The 17,085-nt window shown below is 41.2% G+C and overlaps 2 protein-coding genes across 2 annotated transcripts; one reads left to right on the top strand and one right to left on the bottom strand.

Annotated features, from left to right (window-relative positions):
- Positions 1-10,439: 10,439 nt before the first annotated feature.
- On the top strand, positions 10,440-12,299 carry LOC311283333 (uncharacterized protein; the record flags this gene model as incomplete). Its single annotated transcript, XM_084397684.1, has 2 exons — positions 10,440-10,810; positions 11,353-12,299. The coding sequence occupies exons 1-2, from the start codon at positions 10,570-10,572 to the stop codon at positions 12,297-12,299; spliced, it is 1,188 nt and encodes a 395-aa protein (XP_084253810.1). The 5' UTR covers positions 10,440-10,569.
- On the bottom strand, positions 12,283-15,891 carry LOC311283331 (uncharacterized protein; the record flags this gene model as incomplete). The annotated part of the gene is made up of 2 exons (XM_084397682.1): positions 12,283-15,100; positions 15,568-15,891. 2 exons carry the CDS (start codon positions 15,889-15,891, stop codon positions 13,577-13,579), a joined length of 1,848 nt encoding a protein of 615 aa, XP_084253808.1. The 3' UTR covers positions 12,283-13,576.
- Between the last annotated feature and the right edge of the window lie 1,194 nt (positions 15,892-17,085).

The raw sequence follows: 17,085 nt of genomic DNA, 5'->3' as shown, positions 1-17,085 counted from the left end.
CTCTGTCCCAACCTCCTCTGTTCTTAAGGCTGGAGATTTTGGCCATTGCTGATGGGGCAAATATAGAAAGGGAGGTCCTTGAAACCAAGAACTGGTTGCGGACAACTGATCAAGTCTCTTGCCTCGAGTGATGTCATCTGCTGGATTACTTACAGTGTCAACATATCTCCATTGATCTGGTCTAGTATACTCAAGAATCTCTGTAATGCGGTTTGCCACGAAGATCTTGTACCGGCAGGATTCGGATTGGATCCAAGTCAACACAGTTGTGGAATCAGACCAAAGTGTCACCCTTTCAACATCCAAGGTGAGTTCCTTTTGCAGCAGGTTTACCAGCTGAGCCCCGGTCAGAGCAGCACACAGTTCCAAACGAGGAATAGAAATGGTCTTCTTCGGTGCTACCCTTGAACGAGCCAAAACCAGAGATATAGAAATCTCACTGTTTCCGTTTACAAGATGCAAATAGGCAACTAAACCATAGGCTTTTTCGGATGCGTCGCAGAATATGTGAAGCTCTCTGATGACTGGATCTTCCCAGTTCGTTCTTGGACCATTCCATCGAGGTACTTGGAGCTTGACCAAACCTGGCAACTCTCCTTCCCATGCCTTCCAAGCTGCCTTGATCCCCTCCGGGATATCTGGATTATCCCATCCTCTGTTAGGTTTCATCCATAATTGTTGCAGAAGAACTTTAGCATGTGTCGTAAATGGAATGATAAAACCCAGAGGGTCATACTGACGAGCAAGTATACGATATACAACTCGCAAAGTTAGGACAGTATACTCCACTAGACGGTGCTTGTAGCTCAAAGTATCCTGCAAGCAATGCCAACTTAATCCAAGAGTTCCCTCGCATGGATCTGTGCAGTCATGACTTAACCACAGGTCAGTATCTACTGAACGAGCTTCGGCTGGTAAGTGGTCAGTCACAGAGACATGGTTACTGGCCCACTGTCGAATCTCAAAACCTCCTTCAGCCAAGGAAGAACGCAATTTCATAAGCATCTCCTTGGCCTCTTTAGTAGTTGGAAAACTTTGTGGGCAATTATCCACATAAAAGGAATGCAAGACAGAAGACTGCACATCTTGAAATTCGACAGGAAGGGTTTGAACACATTTCTGAAGAGCATATATGGCACAACAAGCACTACATGTAGCACCAAAAGGCAAAACCTGCCATTCGTAGACATCGACTGGATCATTTCTTCTCATATTTCGCCACAAGAAGCGTAGCAAAGGAGAATCAGAAGCCAGGAGACAAACTTGATGGAACATTGATCTAATGTCTCCACTTATCGCAACTTGATGTTCTCTAAACCGAAGTAAAACTCCAATCAAGGTAGGGCCTAGAACCGGTCCAGGTAACAAATAGGCATTCAAACTCTCTCCGTGATACTGATAGGAACAATTAAATACCACACGATGCTTGCCATTATGTTCCACAAGATGGTGGGGAATATACCAAGATTCATCACTGAGATTAATCTCACTTAACTTCAGTTTCTTAACACATCCAGCTTCAATGAGTTTCTGAATCTCTAGCTCATAAATAGCTGCTTGATCTGGATCCTTAGCTAGCTGTCTCTCCATTCGACGCAAAGCCGGCATTACAGCCTCTTGAGATGCTTTAAGGAGTGGTGCATTCTCAACTCGGAGTAAAGGAGTCACATATCTTTTGATTCCGTTCATTTCTTCAAGCTGTTTTCTCGTCTAAACACTCAAGAGCTTTCTTATCTTGTTTAGACCGCAGAGCATGCTTTGGAGTCTGAGAGAAAGGCATTACGTCAACTTGCCATAACTTCTCCACATCTTTATGCAACTGATCCATGGAGAGAGATGCCTGGAAGAAACACTGAGCCGTGGAATTAGTCTTCTCACCCAAGGAAGTAGGTCCATGTAATGCCCATCCCAGCCGAGTATGCAAAGCAGCTGGACTTCCAGGAGGACCAAAACATACTCGCTCTTTGGAGCAAAGAAGGTGAGGATGATCAGCTCCCACTAGTAACAAAGGTTTAACTTTCTGAAACTCCTCCAGAGAGAGGCCTCTTAGATGTTGGTAGCGTCTCTGTAGGATTTGCACAGGATAAGTCTGTTCAGGCAAGTCAATCATTTGAGCAGTAAAGGCACCTTGTATCTGGTATTTACTTTGCTTGTGAGAAGCTGGAGATATGGTGAAGGAAACCGTTGCACCTTCAATTTTCTCTGTGTCTTGCCGGATGGTATGAAGAACCAATGATTCTGCCGCCCCATGAAGACCTAAAATCTCTGCTGCAGAAGACATGAGCATGGTTCTTTCTGAACCGTCATCTAGGATGGCATACGTCTCCAGAGTCTTTCCTTTGTGGCTCAGAACTACCTTCACAATTTTCAGAAGAACAGAGTTCGGACCACTTGATCGGCTCAAATAAAATATCCTAGAATCTGGTTTGCGAACATTTACTTCATGCAGTACTCCTAAGTGACGATCTTGACACAATGGACATTTTCCTCTTAAGTCACACTTAGATGATCTATGGGCCCAACCACATCTCCAACAACGATTATTGTCAACAATCCATTTCCGTTTGGCTGCCGTATCGAAGCTCTGAAATTCAGGACAGTGACTGAGATGATGATCATTACTGACACAGCTTGCACATGATGGTTTAAGGCCCTCCTTCTTGCCATGTCGCTGAATTTCGTGGTTTGCAGTTTCAGTGTTCTTTCTTTGAGTGGGATTAACTTCTTGACTTATGCCATGAAGAAAAGTAGCTGTGTGATATTGGGACTTGGTAGGCCTTGCTTCTCTTACCTGGTACTTCTTCATACTTCTAGATTGTTCAAACACTTGGGTAGCTAGATTCTGACAATCTGATTCTTCTTCCAACCAAACTGAAAAATTCACCAAATTATAGGACAGGTCTGGTCGGGTGGTTTTGGCATATCTTGCAAAACTAGCAACCTGATGTGCTGGAAGTTTACTGAGTAACTGATGGACATGTGATGCACATGATAATTCCTTTGCTCCTTCTTCATGATCCCAGGATTGAAGCATTCCCACAAGAGCTTGAACCCGTACAGGAAAGTCACAGAATCCGACAGAATCTCCTGAACGTACAGCAGGTAAGTTCTTAATTGTAGCAATCTCTCGCAACACCAACTGGTGGGGTTGCCCATATCTTTTCTGAAGAGCTTTTAAGGCAGTAGTATAAGGCTGGGAATGATGGGCATAAGCCAAGGCCAGAAATCGAGCTGCCTCCAACTTCAAATGATCAAGAAGAATATGATACTTGTATTGCTCAGTTTCCTCTGAGGGTAACAAATTCTTCAAAGCCATATTCAGCATGGCAAACTCTTGGGGGTCATCACTCTTCAAATATGGAAATGAAAGTCTTTCAATACGGGCTGACCTGGAAGGATATAGAGCTGGCATACTTGTGTGAGACACGTTCACTGGTGAATGAATAGACATATGCTGGTTAGGTACCATCATTTGCATTCCAATTGGGGAAAGTGCTAGCCTGACTTCGTCATACTCATATTCTAGTCAGAATGTGAGTCTGATACTTCTCCATAGAGATTTTATTATGGGGCGTGTCTCAACCGAACTAGGAAAAAAAAACCTCTGCACTCAATTGGATAGACCTACAACCAATCGGAGCAACGGAGTAAATGACGCATGTCCTTCATTCATATTTTCAACCAACAAAATGTCGCGGGCGCGGCTCTCTGTTCCTCTTTTAAAATGAATGCGCTGTCGATATCTTCTATAACAGACGCGATGGCGGAATCTACACATGATGTTTCATAAACAAAGTTCGGGAGGAGCACGTACTCAATCCAATATCAACTTGTCATCAAACAATACCATGTCTAACGTTACCGCGGAAGCATATTCACTCTGTCAACTTACCTAACACTCCTTGACAGTTTTTCAGCATCCCTCGGTCCCTCCACCACCCCGAATCCTCACTCTTGTCTTGTTCTCTCACAACCAGGAACACGGGGGGAGTATGGCTACCGAGCCCACAGCCCTCTCGGACAGCACGTCATATACGCATTTATTCCATCTTACTTATTTGTGTGAACTCATGACATCTCATATAGCCTACGCATTTATTCTATCTGACTTATTTGTAAATGTGAACTCGTGAAATCTCAATTCTCCAGCTGCAGTCGTCTTTGTTGTAAACTAATTCAAATCAAGCGCTCTTTGGTGACGTAACCGCAGACCATCTGTCCATCATCGATTAAAGCCCGCCCTGGCAATTTGATTGGCTCGGCCTTCTAGGAGCCGAGCATAATTACTCCTCAATGGATCGAGTCCAGACCGAACTTCCCGACCAAAAAATGTTGTGGGCGGGGTTCGGGCTGGCACCCAGGCTAGGAAAGTGCAGTTATTTGATTCACATCTCTTTGCTGCCCCTGAGGTGCTGGTGCAGTGGTTATAACTCTGGGTATCAAAGGATTCTGATGAGACACAATGAAAGGATTATCTTGCTGCGGTACAGTTCTAGTTGTCTGCTGTTCTAAAGAAGTTTGATGTAAATGACCAAGAGGAGCATAAGTAAATCCAGCTGATAAATCTCTAGGAGGCAATGTTGCAACCCTTGAAGGAACTGGCGGAACATTCTGGATATGAGCTGGATATAATACTGGATAAGGAAAATCAGGTAGATATGGAGGCCTTAAAAATCCTCCATTTGGAGGGAAGGTTGGCCAACCTGGAGGCATCCACGGAAGACCAGGCATACAAAATGCATTTCCCTGCATTTGATCAGGTGGCCAAAGGCTTTGATCTCTTCTTACTTGTTGATCACTGGGATAAAAACTGGGATTCATTTGATGACTGACTGAAGATGAAAGACCATTACGTTGTTGCTGAGATAAGCCTTCACCCATTACATTGGGATGCATTAAAGGTTGTGACCTGAGGTTAGCTGGGAGAGGAACTGAGAGCCTAATAGGCGGACATGGATCAGAAAGCTGCTGGTGTTGTCTCTCTGATGGCCCTCTAGTGATGGCTGCTGAGGAAGTAGGCATTGAAGAGGTAGGTGGCACATACTGAGATGAGGGCAAAGTATTTTGTCTCTGAACTTTTGGTGGTGTAGAAAGCACATTATCCTGCTTGGTTTGATGTCGTCGCATGCATTCACTCAACTCATCCACAATAGAATCTCTGCCGTTCATCTCATCTTGCTGGTTTGCTTGTATTGGGATATGAACAGGGGATGCTTGAATAGAACTGCATTCAGAACCAGTAGAAAATGAAGAACTTCTTTTCCTTTGCATATCCTTCATCATGTGTCCCACATCCAACAACATTCCTTTCATTTGTTTAATCTCCTCAGACAAAGACTTCACCTCATTTTGAGTAGCAGTAATGGAAGCTCCTTGTGATGCAACCAAATGGCTCAAATCTTCTGGCTGGTATGACAATTGTTCAACTGGATGCATTGAAGGATTTAACGGAGTCATCATATAATCTTTGTGCCATCTTGGTGGTTTTACAATCCTTGATGAACGTTTTGGTTTCACACAGTCATCCTCAGTCTCCATTCCAGTAGCCTCTCCGGCTCGAAGGACCATGTAGAAATTTAGCAGAAATTCTAGGCTGATTTGGCTGTTGCTACTGGAATGGTGGGTCCATTAAAACTCATTCAGTCATCAAGTGCTTTTCCCAGTTTATTTGTGGTGACATATAGGAGTAGACATTTCCCAGATGGCAGTGATGGTAATTGTTGATTTCTAAACCCATAAACAAAACCATTAATACATACAAACACAATTGCATATCTTAAATCATACATCTGAAATCAACTTTAACAATCAAATGAGTATAACCTTAAAGAACTACTAAACATAACTAGAACTCAATATATCATATCAAACACATAATCCTTTAAACTAAATAAACAATCAAAAAGGAAACTTACATGGTCAACAACGCAACAATACCACACAAGCCATGTCTGAACAACAGCTTTTTGGTTCAAACAAGAGGAGACTGAAACATAATTAGTAAGTGGCCACAGGTGCTCTTTATCAAGACTCAGTCAGCCAATCAGATCACAGCAGGATTTTCTACAACTACCATTCTAAAACACATATTTTATGTACACAAGAAATTCTTCAGAGCCCCAAGGTGGAATTGTAAAAAAATTAATATTACTCCCATGTATCAGTTACGGTTACTATAATCATAAGGTCATGATTTCATCCTTAAAACAGATGAAGAAATCAACAAATTGTGGTGTTGAGCTGAGAGGGTTGAGGTCTGTTGTTCTTTATATCTTTCAATGCAGGTTTATATTGTTTCAACAATTATGTATTTCTGATAATATTTGTGGAGAACATTACACTGTTTTAATTCAGAATCCTAACCATACATTGTACTAATTAAAAGTAATTTATTAAATCAAGTAAAATAAAAAAAGAACACAAAAGGCCAATGAATCTGTACCAGAAGTGATAGTGCAATGTAGCAGCTAAAGAATAATCCTCCTCCAAATTGCCAGTAATCATCTGGATCCTCTGCGAATCTGAAGGGGGGAAAGAAGAAATTATTCAATGAAAAGTCCATAAAAAGCAGTTGTGGTTTTTTTACCATTCCTTTAAACAATCTTAAAAATGGATTTAAATTGTAAAAACGTTTGCCATTATAACATTCACACAACATGAACTGAGTAATGTCATCTTTGAGACTGTTAGTATTACATGATTAAAAATGTAAACATACACTTAAAGCATGGCAATCCCATCAGAAATGTGTATCATAGCAAGGGAAGCACACACAAAAAAGCCAAATGGTACACCAAAATCAAACCATCAAATAATTTTACCTGCAGCCGCATTAATCCTATCTTTGAGGGTTTGAGGGACTGATGAAGGTGACATGAATCCACTTTCAGTGCGCCACTTCAGCAGAAGACAAAAGGACAAAAAGTTACTCAGACTTTCTATCAGTAACGTTAAGTTAAATGTCTTACTTTAAAGATGAAAATCATACTTAATACTATTAATCCCAGTGTAGGTTTTCGAACAGTGGGTAAAATTTACTTACTCTGTAGTTGGTGAATGGGTCTTTCTGTTGGGTGTTCTCCACCGATAAATAATTTTATTCCAATGCTGCTTGATCTAAAAAAAATTTAAACAAATATCTTTTCAATATCGTTATCAGTGTTTGAAGAAATTATGTAAACTTCTAACAAATAAATGACGGTTTTACCACTTTACTCATTCCCACGCTTTTTTACCTCTCATGCGTTTTTAAACTAACGTTAATTTTAGCTGACAACATTAAACACATAAGTTAACGTTACCAACAACAAAACACAGCAATGTCAGATGGTACTAACTTACATTGAAATACATGCTAATATCGCTACGCTAATGGTGAAGCAGTACAAACACACACACACACACACACACACACACACACACAGATAACTTATTTATTTTATGAGGTTGCAGTAAACCTATGACCGTTAACTTTAACCGTGTCCCTAAACGTTAGACTGTTAAGGACTGAAAAATGTTTTCTTACCTGATATCGCAAGTATTTTTACAGACCACGTAAGACCCCTTCCTCCGTTCACATTCCAGCTTTTGTTCTTCATTGACATATCAACTCAAATTCGCTCAAAATTTAAGAATTCAACAGGCAGATATAAAATAATCCAGGTCTGACCGAGTAATCACCGCAAGCAGCAGCTGCTCACCGTCACCGACCGACAGTAATAACGGACGTATTTTCAAACTTAAAATAGGCGGGCAGAGCTGCGCACATTCTCATTGGACAGTTTCCTGGAAGACAGACAGATTAACCAATCATGCTCAAAGTAAAACGGCGAAACAACCAATAGCAATAGTTTGCGCGAGTTAACATAGTGTTGTAGGATATTGAGTGCAGTCTGTATTAATATTTAATTAATTGGTAAAATGACATGACAGTGTGAATACAAATGTAATAATGCAATGTAAACTGTTAGGCAAGCAGACAAAATGGTAAATTCCCACAAAATCACATAAGGCAAAAAGTTTCTGCTGCACTGCTCTCTTGAGGGTGAAACTATTGTTAATAATGATAATAATTGTATTTTAACATATACATTGAAGAGCTGTTATGATAAAAAGTCATTGAATGCTAATTAATTATCATAATAATATGTTAAAAGGCAGATATTTTTGTAGTATGTTGTCGAAAACATTACGTTGTTTCAACATACAGATCTTGTAAAAATTTCAACGTTGATTTAGAAGTGTTTTTGTTAACCTTTTTCAACCATTTAGCATTAAACGTTATTTCAACGTTGTTTCGTAAATTGCTATATTATTAATAACAAATTCTTGAAAGACCATTCATAACTCGTTTATGAACACTAATTTAACAATAATAATAATAATAATAATAATAATAAATTATAAATAAATAAAGATTACATGACCACTATCACTACCCCCCCCCCCCCCCCCCCAACCCCCCTCCCTCCCCAATCTGTCAGAGTTGAGTTGGTCCACAACAAGTAGCCTACGCGCAAATGTGTCATTTTTTTTTAACGGCTACAGAAAATTAATCTAAATCCAAAATGGACAGATGTCAATTGAGTGGTTTTGCAGTTGTTATATATGTGTTAAATATTTTATTTTGGATGTGTTCATTGTGATTATATTGGCTGGGTTTATAAAAGTTTATAAAATTGAAAGGATCTTTGCTTGGTGCATTTGGAAATCTTCATTCATTTGTCCATTTCTAAATGTAATCGCGTGCATCGCTAATGATTAAACTTAGATTAAACACACTCGCAACCAAAGCGGAGACGTTACAGCGTTGCCAGTGGCACTGAGCGGAGTTTTGCTGCTGTAGTGGACACGCACCGTTACTGCTAATGGTGCGAGCGTGAAGCTCGACTTCCATAGGAATGAATTGAAAACGCTCGCTCCGCTCCGCTCGCACCGCGCCAGTGGACACGCACCGGCCTACTAGGCGTCGGCGATGACCACCAGGCGAATAAATTCTTCTTGGGGGAGACGGGAGCGAGGAAGACTCGGGTGAGGAAGAGGACATTAATGAAGGTTTTTTTGTGCAAACGTGAATTGACGCTGTCAATGAATTGATAGGGGGTGCTTTGAGGTATAGTGCCCAGGGGCACCACACTGTCTTAATACGGCCCTGGTGTTAAATTCACTAGCAGATGAAGTGGAGCGCTACGCGTCTGCAGGTGATAGAACCAGTACGGTTCTAAATGGTATAATCATAAAATATGAGGCAGACATGCGAATCCCCTTTCTATTTTTTAAAGCATATTGAAGGTATAGACCCTTTGCAAACACGTGACCACGACCACGTGATGACGCCATGCTGGACGCACAGGCTAAACAGTAGTAGACGAGCGGGAAACTTGATTCGTTTTAAACAGTTTAAAATAGATACCACTAAACTTAATGGCTTCTTCTATTGAAGAAGTTGTAGTGCCGTTATCGGTCGAGGTAGGGCATCTGGTAGGTGCTCATAAAGAGCGGTATTTGGAGAAGTTGGAGATAGCAGGTTTGGATACCGACCATTACCTTCTTCCTCCCTCAGTTTTCACGGACCTCATTAAATCGCAGAGTCGTCCCAACTTCAGCCCACACGATTTGTACCACTATGTGGTAAACTGGTACATACACTGGTGCTGATCTCAAAGCTTTTAAAAGTCTGGATGCTTACCAGTTCTTTGTAGCTGGCTGGGTTACAGGTAGCTACGCGATGCTACGCTAACGGTGGGTGGAGGTACTTCATAATGGCAAAGGTAAGACATCAATCTATGGTTTATTTTTTTTTAACATCTATTCTTTACTTAAGTCAAGATTTATATAACACGTAGCCTATGATTTTAGAGGACATGGTCGGCCGTGGCTTTTTAATGGATGTCTGGACGCATCCCTATGGAAGCTTAATTGTTTCCGCCACTGAATAATAAAAAAAAATAATAATAATTGCGACTTTTTATCTCACAATTCTGACTTTTTTTCTCAGAATTGCAAGAAATAAAGTCGCAATTTCGTGTTATAAAGTCAGAATTAGGGTTGGGTACCGAAACCCGGTTCCAATAGGGAATCGGTTCCGACGTAAACGGTAGTAACCAGACCGAATAAGAACGAAACTTTCGGTGCCTGACGTTTTTTACCGCCCCCTATAAAACATCTTGTGGCACGAATGATCCAATAATAAAACATCTCCAGTTAACCAGCAGAGCATTAATTTAGTTCGTTTGTTAAATAAGAGATCTAGCGCTGAAATGTGTTTTTTAAATCAAGTGATCAAAGACAAATTTAAGTGCTCGTTGCCGCTGCGATCAGGACGCGCTCGGATTCTTCACTCGGACGCGCGCTTCAATACGTTGCGGAGATCGATCTATTTATGAGGCACCGTCTATAGAGCGCGGGATCGTGACGTCAGCGCGTCACAGTCACGCAAGGCATTGTGGGACTTTAGGACACGGAGGTTACGGGAGAACTTGAAGCGTAGAGTAGCAGTAATATTAGTATTTGCGGTAGTATATTGGTATATTTTAGAAGTAGGCTAATTCAGTTTAGAAAAACGACAGAATGGTGAACGCATGTTGCATTGTAAACTGTCATAATCGTTCTCACGATCGGCGTGGGAAACGTACAACAAATGGAGTACGATTTTTCAGCTTTCCCGCTTGGAAGAAAAACAATGGAAATCAAGTCGCAGAGCTAACAAAGAGGCGTCGTATGGCATGGGTAGCGGCTGTAAGACGGACAAACATCACCTTCACCAACATTTCCCGACACATGTTTGTGTGTTCACGGCATTTTCACACAGGTAAGTTATCATTACAACACCAACTGTTATGTGGTTACCGCTAGCTGCCCATAAAAACTTATTTTTGTAGCTAACGTTATGCAGCCAGCACTCGGTTGTGCAAAGTTAGCTAGTTAAACTAGTTACAACCCAACAACCGTACAAGGTAGGGCTGTAACCATAGACAGTATATGAAGGCTGTAACTATAACTAGTTTAGCTTAGTTGAGTTTAATTTTATAGTTATGCAGCCAGCTAACTTAATGTTAGTTGTGCAAATTTAGCTAACAACGTTAGTTAAAACTAGTAACAACACAACAACCGTAACATTAACTTAAATTACGAAAGAGTAACTAGATAACTTTGCAAAACTAAGTTAGCTGGCTGCATAGCTATAAAATTAAGCTATAAAGGAAGGAATCTCTATAACGTATGTAACTGTTACATTATGTATCTGTAACCGTTCATCCGATCAACTTTACGATTGAGTGTGGAGTTATGTGGATGAGCAGGTATTCAGACAACTGCAAGCACAGACTAAGAAATTCTGTTTTGTTTTTTCAGGCAAACCAGCCTATGAAATGCTGGAGTGTCATCCCGACTGGGTACCGTCATTACACCTTGGCCACACAGAAGTCAAAACAACACACACACAGCGTTTCAACCGGAGGACGAAGAGACAGCAAGCTGCACAGAGGTCACAGGAGGATGAAGCTGCACCTCCAGATGAAGCTGCACAGAGGTCACAAGAGGATGAAGCTGCACAGAGGTCACAGGAGGATGAAGCTGCACAGAGGTCACAGGAGGATGAAGCTGCACAGAGGTCACAGGAGGATGAAGCTGCACAGAGGTCACAGGAGGATGACAACAGAGAACAACAGGAATGCAGTTTTTGTAGCCACAGGTGTGCTGAAATTAACCGCTTGCTGAAGGAGAACAGGATACTGAAGAAAGAGCTCTCCCAAAAGAAGATGGATGAGCATTTCTTTAAAGATGATGATGTGAAGGTAAAGTACTACACTGGGCTTCCATGTTTTGCTGTTTTGATGGGCGTTCTGCAGCAGCTTCTTCTTTGCCTGCCACAGACTGTCCGAAAACTTTCGCCTTTTCAGATGCTCGTCTTAACTCTGATGCGCCTGAGGCTGAATCTGCCAATCCAGCACATTGCACACATCTTCTGCATAGACCGAAAGACTGTTTCCACCACGTTCAGAGACACCATAGCTACAATGTTTACACACCTTAGCCCTTTGGTGCACTGGCCTGAGCGACATTGCTTGCAAGGTAGTATGCCACATCAGTTTGTTGAGGCTTTTGGCAGTCGTGTTTCAGTTATTGTGGACTGCTTTGAAATTAACATTGAGAGAGCATCAAATCTGAAAGCTAGAGCACAGACATTTTCTCATTACAAACACAGGCACACCCTCAAGTATCTTATTGGCATTACACCACAGGGAGCTATCTCTTTCATTTCCAAAGGATGGGGAGGTCGTGTCAGTGCAAGCATGTGACTGAGAACAGTGGCCTTCTAAATAAATTATTACCCGGAGACTTGGTGTTGGCGGATCGGGGATTTGACATCAGGGACAGCGTCGGATTTATGTGTGCAGAAGTGAAAGTCCCTGCATTCACAAGAGGACGCTGCCAGTTGGATGCAAAAGATGTTGAGGAGACAAGGCAGATAGCTCACCTCAGGGTCCATGTGGAGAGGGTGATTGGATGTGTACGCAACAAGTACACCATACTAAATGAGACAATACCTGTGAGCATGGTGCTCCCATGTGAAGACGAGGACATTATTTTCCTTGACAAGATTGTGACTGTGTGCTGTGCCTTGACTAATATGTGCCCTAGTGTTGTCATGAAACCATAAAACATGCCATAAACCTTATGAACTGCATATGTTAATAAAGTTAACCATGTGTTATTAAAGTTAATAGTTATTTAGCCTACCCCACATAACTTCACCTTCAAACGGCTTCATGTTTAACTGCTTCTTTTTTCTCTATTTTATTTTTTCTTATTCTTTACAGTGTCTTGTTTTTTTTATTGTATTGCCTCCTTGAAATGTATTTTAACTGTTTTAATTCAAGGTGTCCTTGAGTGCTAAGAAAGGCGCCCACAAATAAAATGTATTATTATTATTATTATTATAAATGATGGAATAAATGATGGAAAACTATGTCAATTCTAAATCTTTTTATTTGTGTCACATAACATGAACTTAGTGCAATGCTGAAGTAAATATGGTAAGTAAATAAGTACTTATAACATGACCTGCACGGTAACAATGTAGTGCAAATATAACAGGTAAAATAAATAACAGCCACTTATAACAGGACCTGCACGGTAACAATGTAGTGCAAATATAACAGGTAAAATAAATAACAGGCACTTATAACAGGACCTGCACAGTAACAATGTAGTGCAAATATAACAGGTAAAATAAATAACAGGCACTTATAACAGGACCTGCACAGTAACAATGTAGTGCAAATATAACAGGTAAAATAAATAACAGGCACTTATAACAGGACCTGCACAGTAACAATGTAGTGCAAATATAACAGGTAAAATAAATAACAACTTGAGCTTAGTGCAATGCTGAAGTAAATATGGTAAGTAAATAAGTAATTATAACAGGACCTGCACAGTAACAATGTAGTGCAAATATAACAGTATATAACAAATATAACTTCAAGAAATGACAACATGTCATAATAAAAAAGGCACTATGTACAAACTATTCACAATCTATTGAACAACGAAGTGTTTGTTCAGTATTCAATCAGTTCTGTGTGCATGAGGCACAGAGCCACGGCTCACTAGCTGAAGGGGCCTGACTGAGTCCGACGCAGCTGAGGTGGAACCACTTTATTGCACAGTTTTCATTGTCGCAAGCCACCATGTCGTCCTGGTCTTCAGGGCCTCTGCAAACGCACCAGAGTTGGTTTGTATTCTGCAGTGTCTGTGTTCTTGCCCTTTTTGTGTGAGCTTGCTGTAACACGGTTGAAGGATGCAGAGTTGTGGAGGCTGCTCGGGTGTAGTGGCAAGCCACAAGCTCAGGTAGAGAAACCTTGAGGAAAAACTCCTGTGCCTTTGCCAGAAGTGTTGTCCAGAACTCCACATCTGGTAAGATCCGAACCACAGCACAGTCTCGCTGCGTCCACACAACAAAGTCACAAAACCCTGACTCAGTGACGAAAATCTGAGTTTGCACCTGACTGTAGTACTTGTGTGTCTTCTTCAAGTTTAACTTCCCATCAGTTAGCTGAAGACAAAAGTCGCTGTCATCTGTACAGGCCTGCAGGATGGAGTTGTTTTGGTGCTTATATGTGCATTTGATTTCCAGACAGCCTTTCCCACAACATGTGCAGTGAATGAGCCCATCAGGTGATGCCCCAACCTCCGGAAATGATGGATTTATGATAAACCCACATTGCTCCACTTTCTGGTTATCATGCTGGGAAGCTGTCAGTGTGATATAGGTCTGCCTTGCTTCTTCCTCATGGTCTATCCCCCATCTGATGGCAGCAGTGGATGCTGTTTTTCTGGGGCAGCACACCCTCCTCACAGTTGACAAAGCTGGTCTGGCAACACTGGTGGACACAACAGCATGGATGTTGGAAGCTGTTATTCTTCCTGCTCTTGATGTGTACCAGGCAGGGGATCGATGCTGCTGTCTTGTCAGAGCTTCCACCGCAACCACCTGTGCCTCTGTTACCGCTGCCATGTGTGTGAGGCCCTCACAATGCTGCTGCAGGACAGACAGTTCAGATCCATCCTTCCCCGGGTCACGAAGGTGCTGTAGGGACTTTGGGACTACACATGGCTTAACAGGGTCTGCATAATTTTGGTAGTAGCCCTCCATTCCAGAAAGGCAAACAGCCTTACTTTTAGTATGTAAAATTTCAAGTAGAGGTGACAAGTCTGAAAGTGTTGTTGTGTGTCCACACGGACTTGTGCAGCCAATACGAGTCCGTATCCCTGGCATTGTGCTCTCTCCACTGATACACTTGTCGAGTGCCCTCTTCTTAGCTGCGCCAGAGGAGAAGTCAATCTTGTAGCCCACCTCTGCTTGGACCTTGTCGACACTACTTGGCATCATCCAGTAGGCTGGAACATCAGTGACTGTCTTGGTACCCCGTATCCGCACTGCTACTTCAATCTTAAACAGAAGGGCCCAGACATGTGTGCAAGACTCCGCTATGCCAGCCATGCATGTGCAGTGTGCACACTCCACTTGCCCACTGGTATTGAGGATCACCCATGGCTTGAGTGGAGGTTCATTGAGGCGTTGAGAGTGCAAAACCTAAGACATAAATAACACTGATAAGCATAAAATGAATTATATGTATGTATATGTATGTATATATATATATATATAGCCTATATATATATATTAAAATAGCCTTCACTTAACATTTACACACCAGTGAAAAATTCAGTTAAACACAGTTGTAAATTCATAGTCAAATCTCCAGTGTATTTTTTGTAGATATGTATTTTTGATCTCTTTACTAGTTCTTTATTTGTGTTTATATAATAAACCTGATTCTGATTTAATACAGAAACTAGTCTAGAACAGTGCAAAAACAACAACAACGACAACAACAGCGTTTCGCCTGTAAATTACATTTAATAAAAGTAAACAACTTAACCAAAATGTTTGCTAAGTAAAAAAAGAAAATATATACGATACAGAATTTAACTTGCAGTGTTGTTGTTACGTTTAGTATGGTGACAGAGAGGTGTGTCTGGTGCGTGGTGATTACCTACCTTTGTGCGAACGACGATTTTCTGGTCGTTGAGTTTGTAAATCTCCAGGTCCTGAACCCAACCATTAGTAAACTGGTGATGGGCCTCAAGAGATTTATAATTTCGGAACTGCTCAAATGTGTATGCGCTAACACCACAAACGAGGTAAGAAAACACGTCAGGAAATGTTGTCTGAGGTAGCTTGTTCAGATCAGTCGACCACTCTTTGTGTTCGTACGGATCGAGCCCGTTAATTGCCTTTATTTTCTCTAAGTATCGCTCCTTTGCTTCCTTGTTCAGTTTCTCTCGGTAGATAACCTTGAGCTTGATCTTCGCACGGTCCATGTGTGTTTGTTTACGTTTTTTCTTCTACTCTAGACAACCTCGTTTGGAAAACTAAGAATTACCGCCACCAACTGCCTCTTGGAGTTACAACAGCCGTGTCCTAAAAGATGGCCGCCGCTACTCAGAATGCACTGCGCTATGACGTATTGCCCATTCTCTATATGATTATGTGCGCGGAGAGTTTGTGTGTGCGTGCTCGCGTCTCAGATGAGTATGTGCGCGGAGAGTTCCGCGCGTCTCGTGTGTGTAGAGTTTGCGTGTGTGTGCGTGAGCGACTTTAGAAGTTGTGCATTTCATATGTATTAGTTTGAGCATTCAGAAGTATACATGTATGTGTGACTACCTATGTGTATGCAAGGGTTTCATATGTGCGTGAATGAAGTTTGATTTGAGCCCTAGACGGCGCCTATATCTATTCGCTCTGGTGAAATCTCAAAATATAATGGACACAAAGTGTCCCTGCTTGATAGACAACCACTGATGAGCATAATCGGTTTAAATTTTTTTTTTTTATAAAAAATAAATAAATACGAATGCAGATTAGAACCCAAAACCTCTGACACGCTTGAGTAAAGTTCAAGTTCAGCTGCCAGTGTTCCTCTTCGGGTAAGTCTAGTATTTTAATGCCAACTGCAAATCTTGCATATCAAGTATGAAGTATCATTATCAAGTATATTTATATGAGGCTATACTGTGTGTGTTAAATATTTCTGCTCAGTGTCAGATATTTCTCTGTTTTGTAAAAGTCATAATATGAGAAGACAAAATTTTGATCTTAACTCAAGTGTTTTGTGCTAGTAGCCTTTAAAAGGGCACAATTTTTCATTTAATCAGAAATCAGAAAATCTTTTTCCGAAAATCTCACACACACACACACAGAGGTATTATTTTTTTGATAAAGTGTGTGCGGTTTAGTTTTCTTAAGTACCGTTTCAAGAACCGTTTAAGCACCGGAACCGTTTGAAAAATACTGAGTAGGTACCCTTTTAACACTTTTGTTTACCTCCTTGAAAAAAGCCATCATGGCAGCCAAGGAGATCATGTTTGCACTGATAAATCTACCGTGCAAAAAACGCAACACGTGTTTTTTTTTTTTCATTAATGATCTTTAGTCTTCACGGACTTTCGCGGGGTTTAACCCATAGACTGTAAAAAATATGGACAAAGCGTCTGTGACGTCACCCATAGACTTTC

Source organism: Rutilus rutilus (genome assembly GCF_951802725.1).
Source record: "Rutilus rutilus genome assembly, chromosome: 23".
Taxonomy (NCBI): Eukaryota; Metazoa; Chordata; class Actinopteri; order Cypriniformes; family Leuciscidae; genus Rutilus; species Rutilus rutilus.
This window is presented reverse-complemented; position numbering and strand designations above follow the sequence as displayed.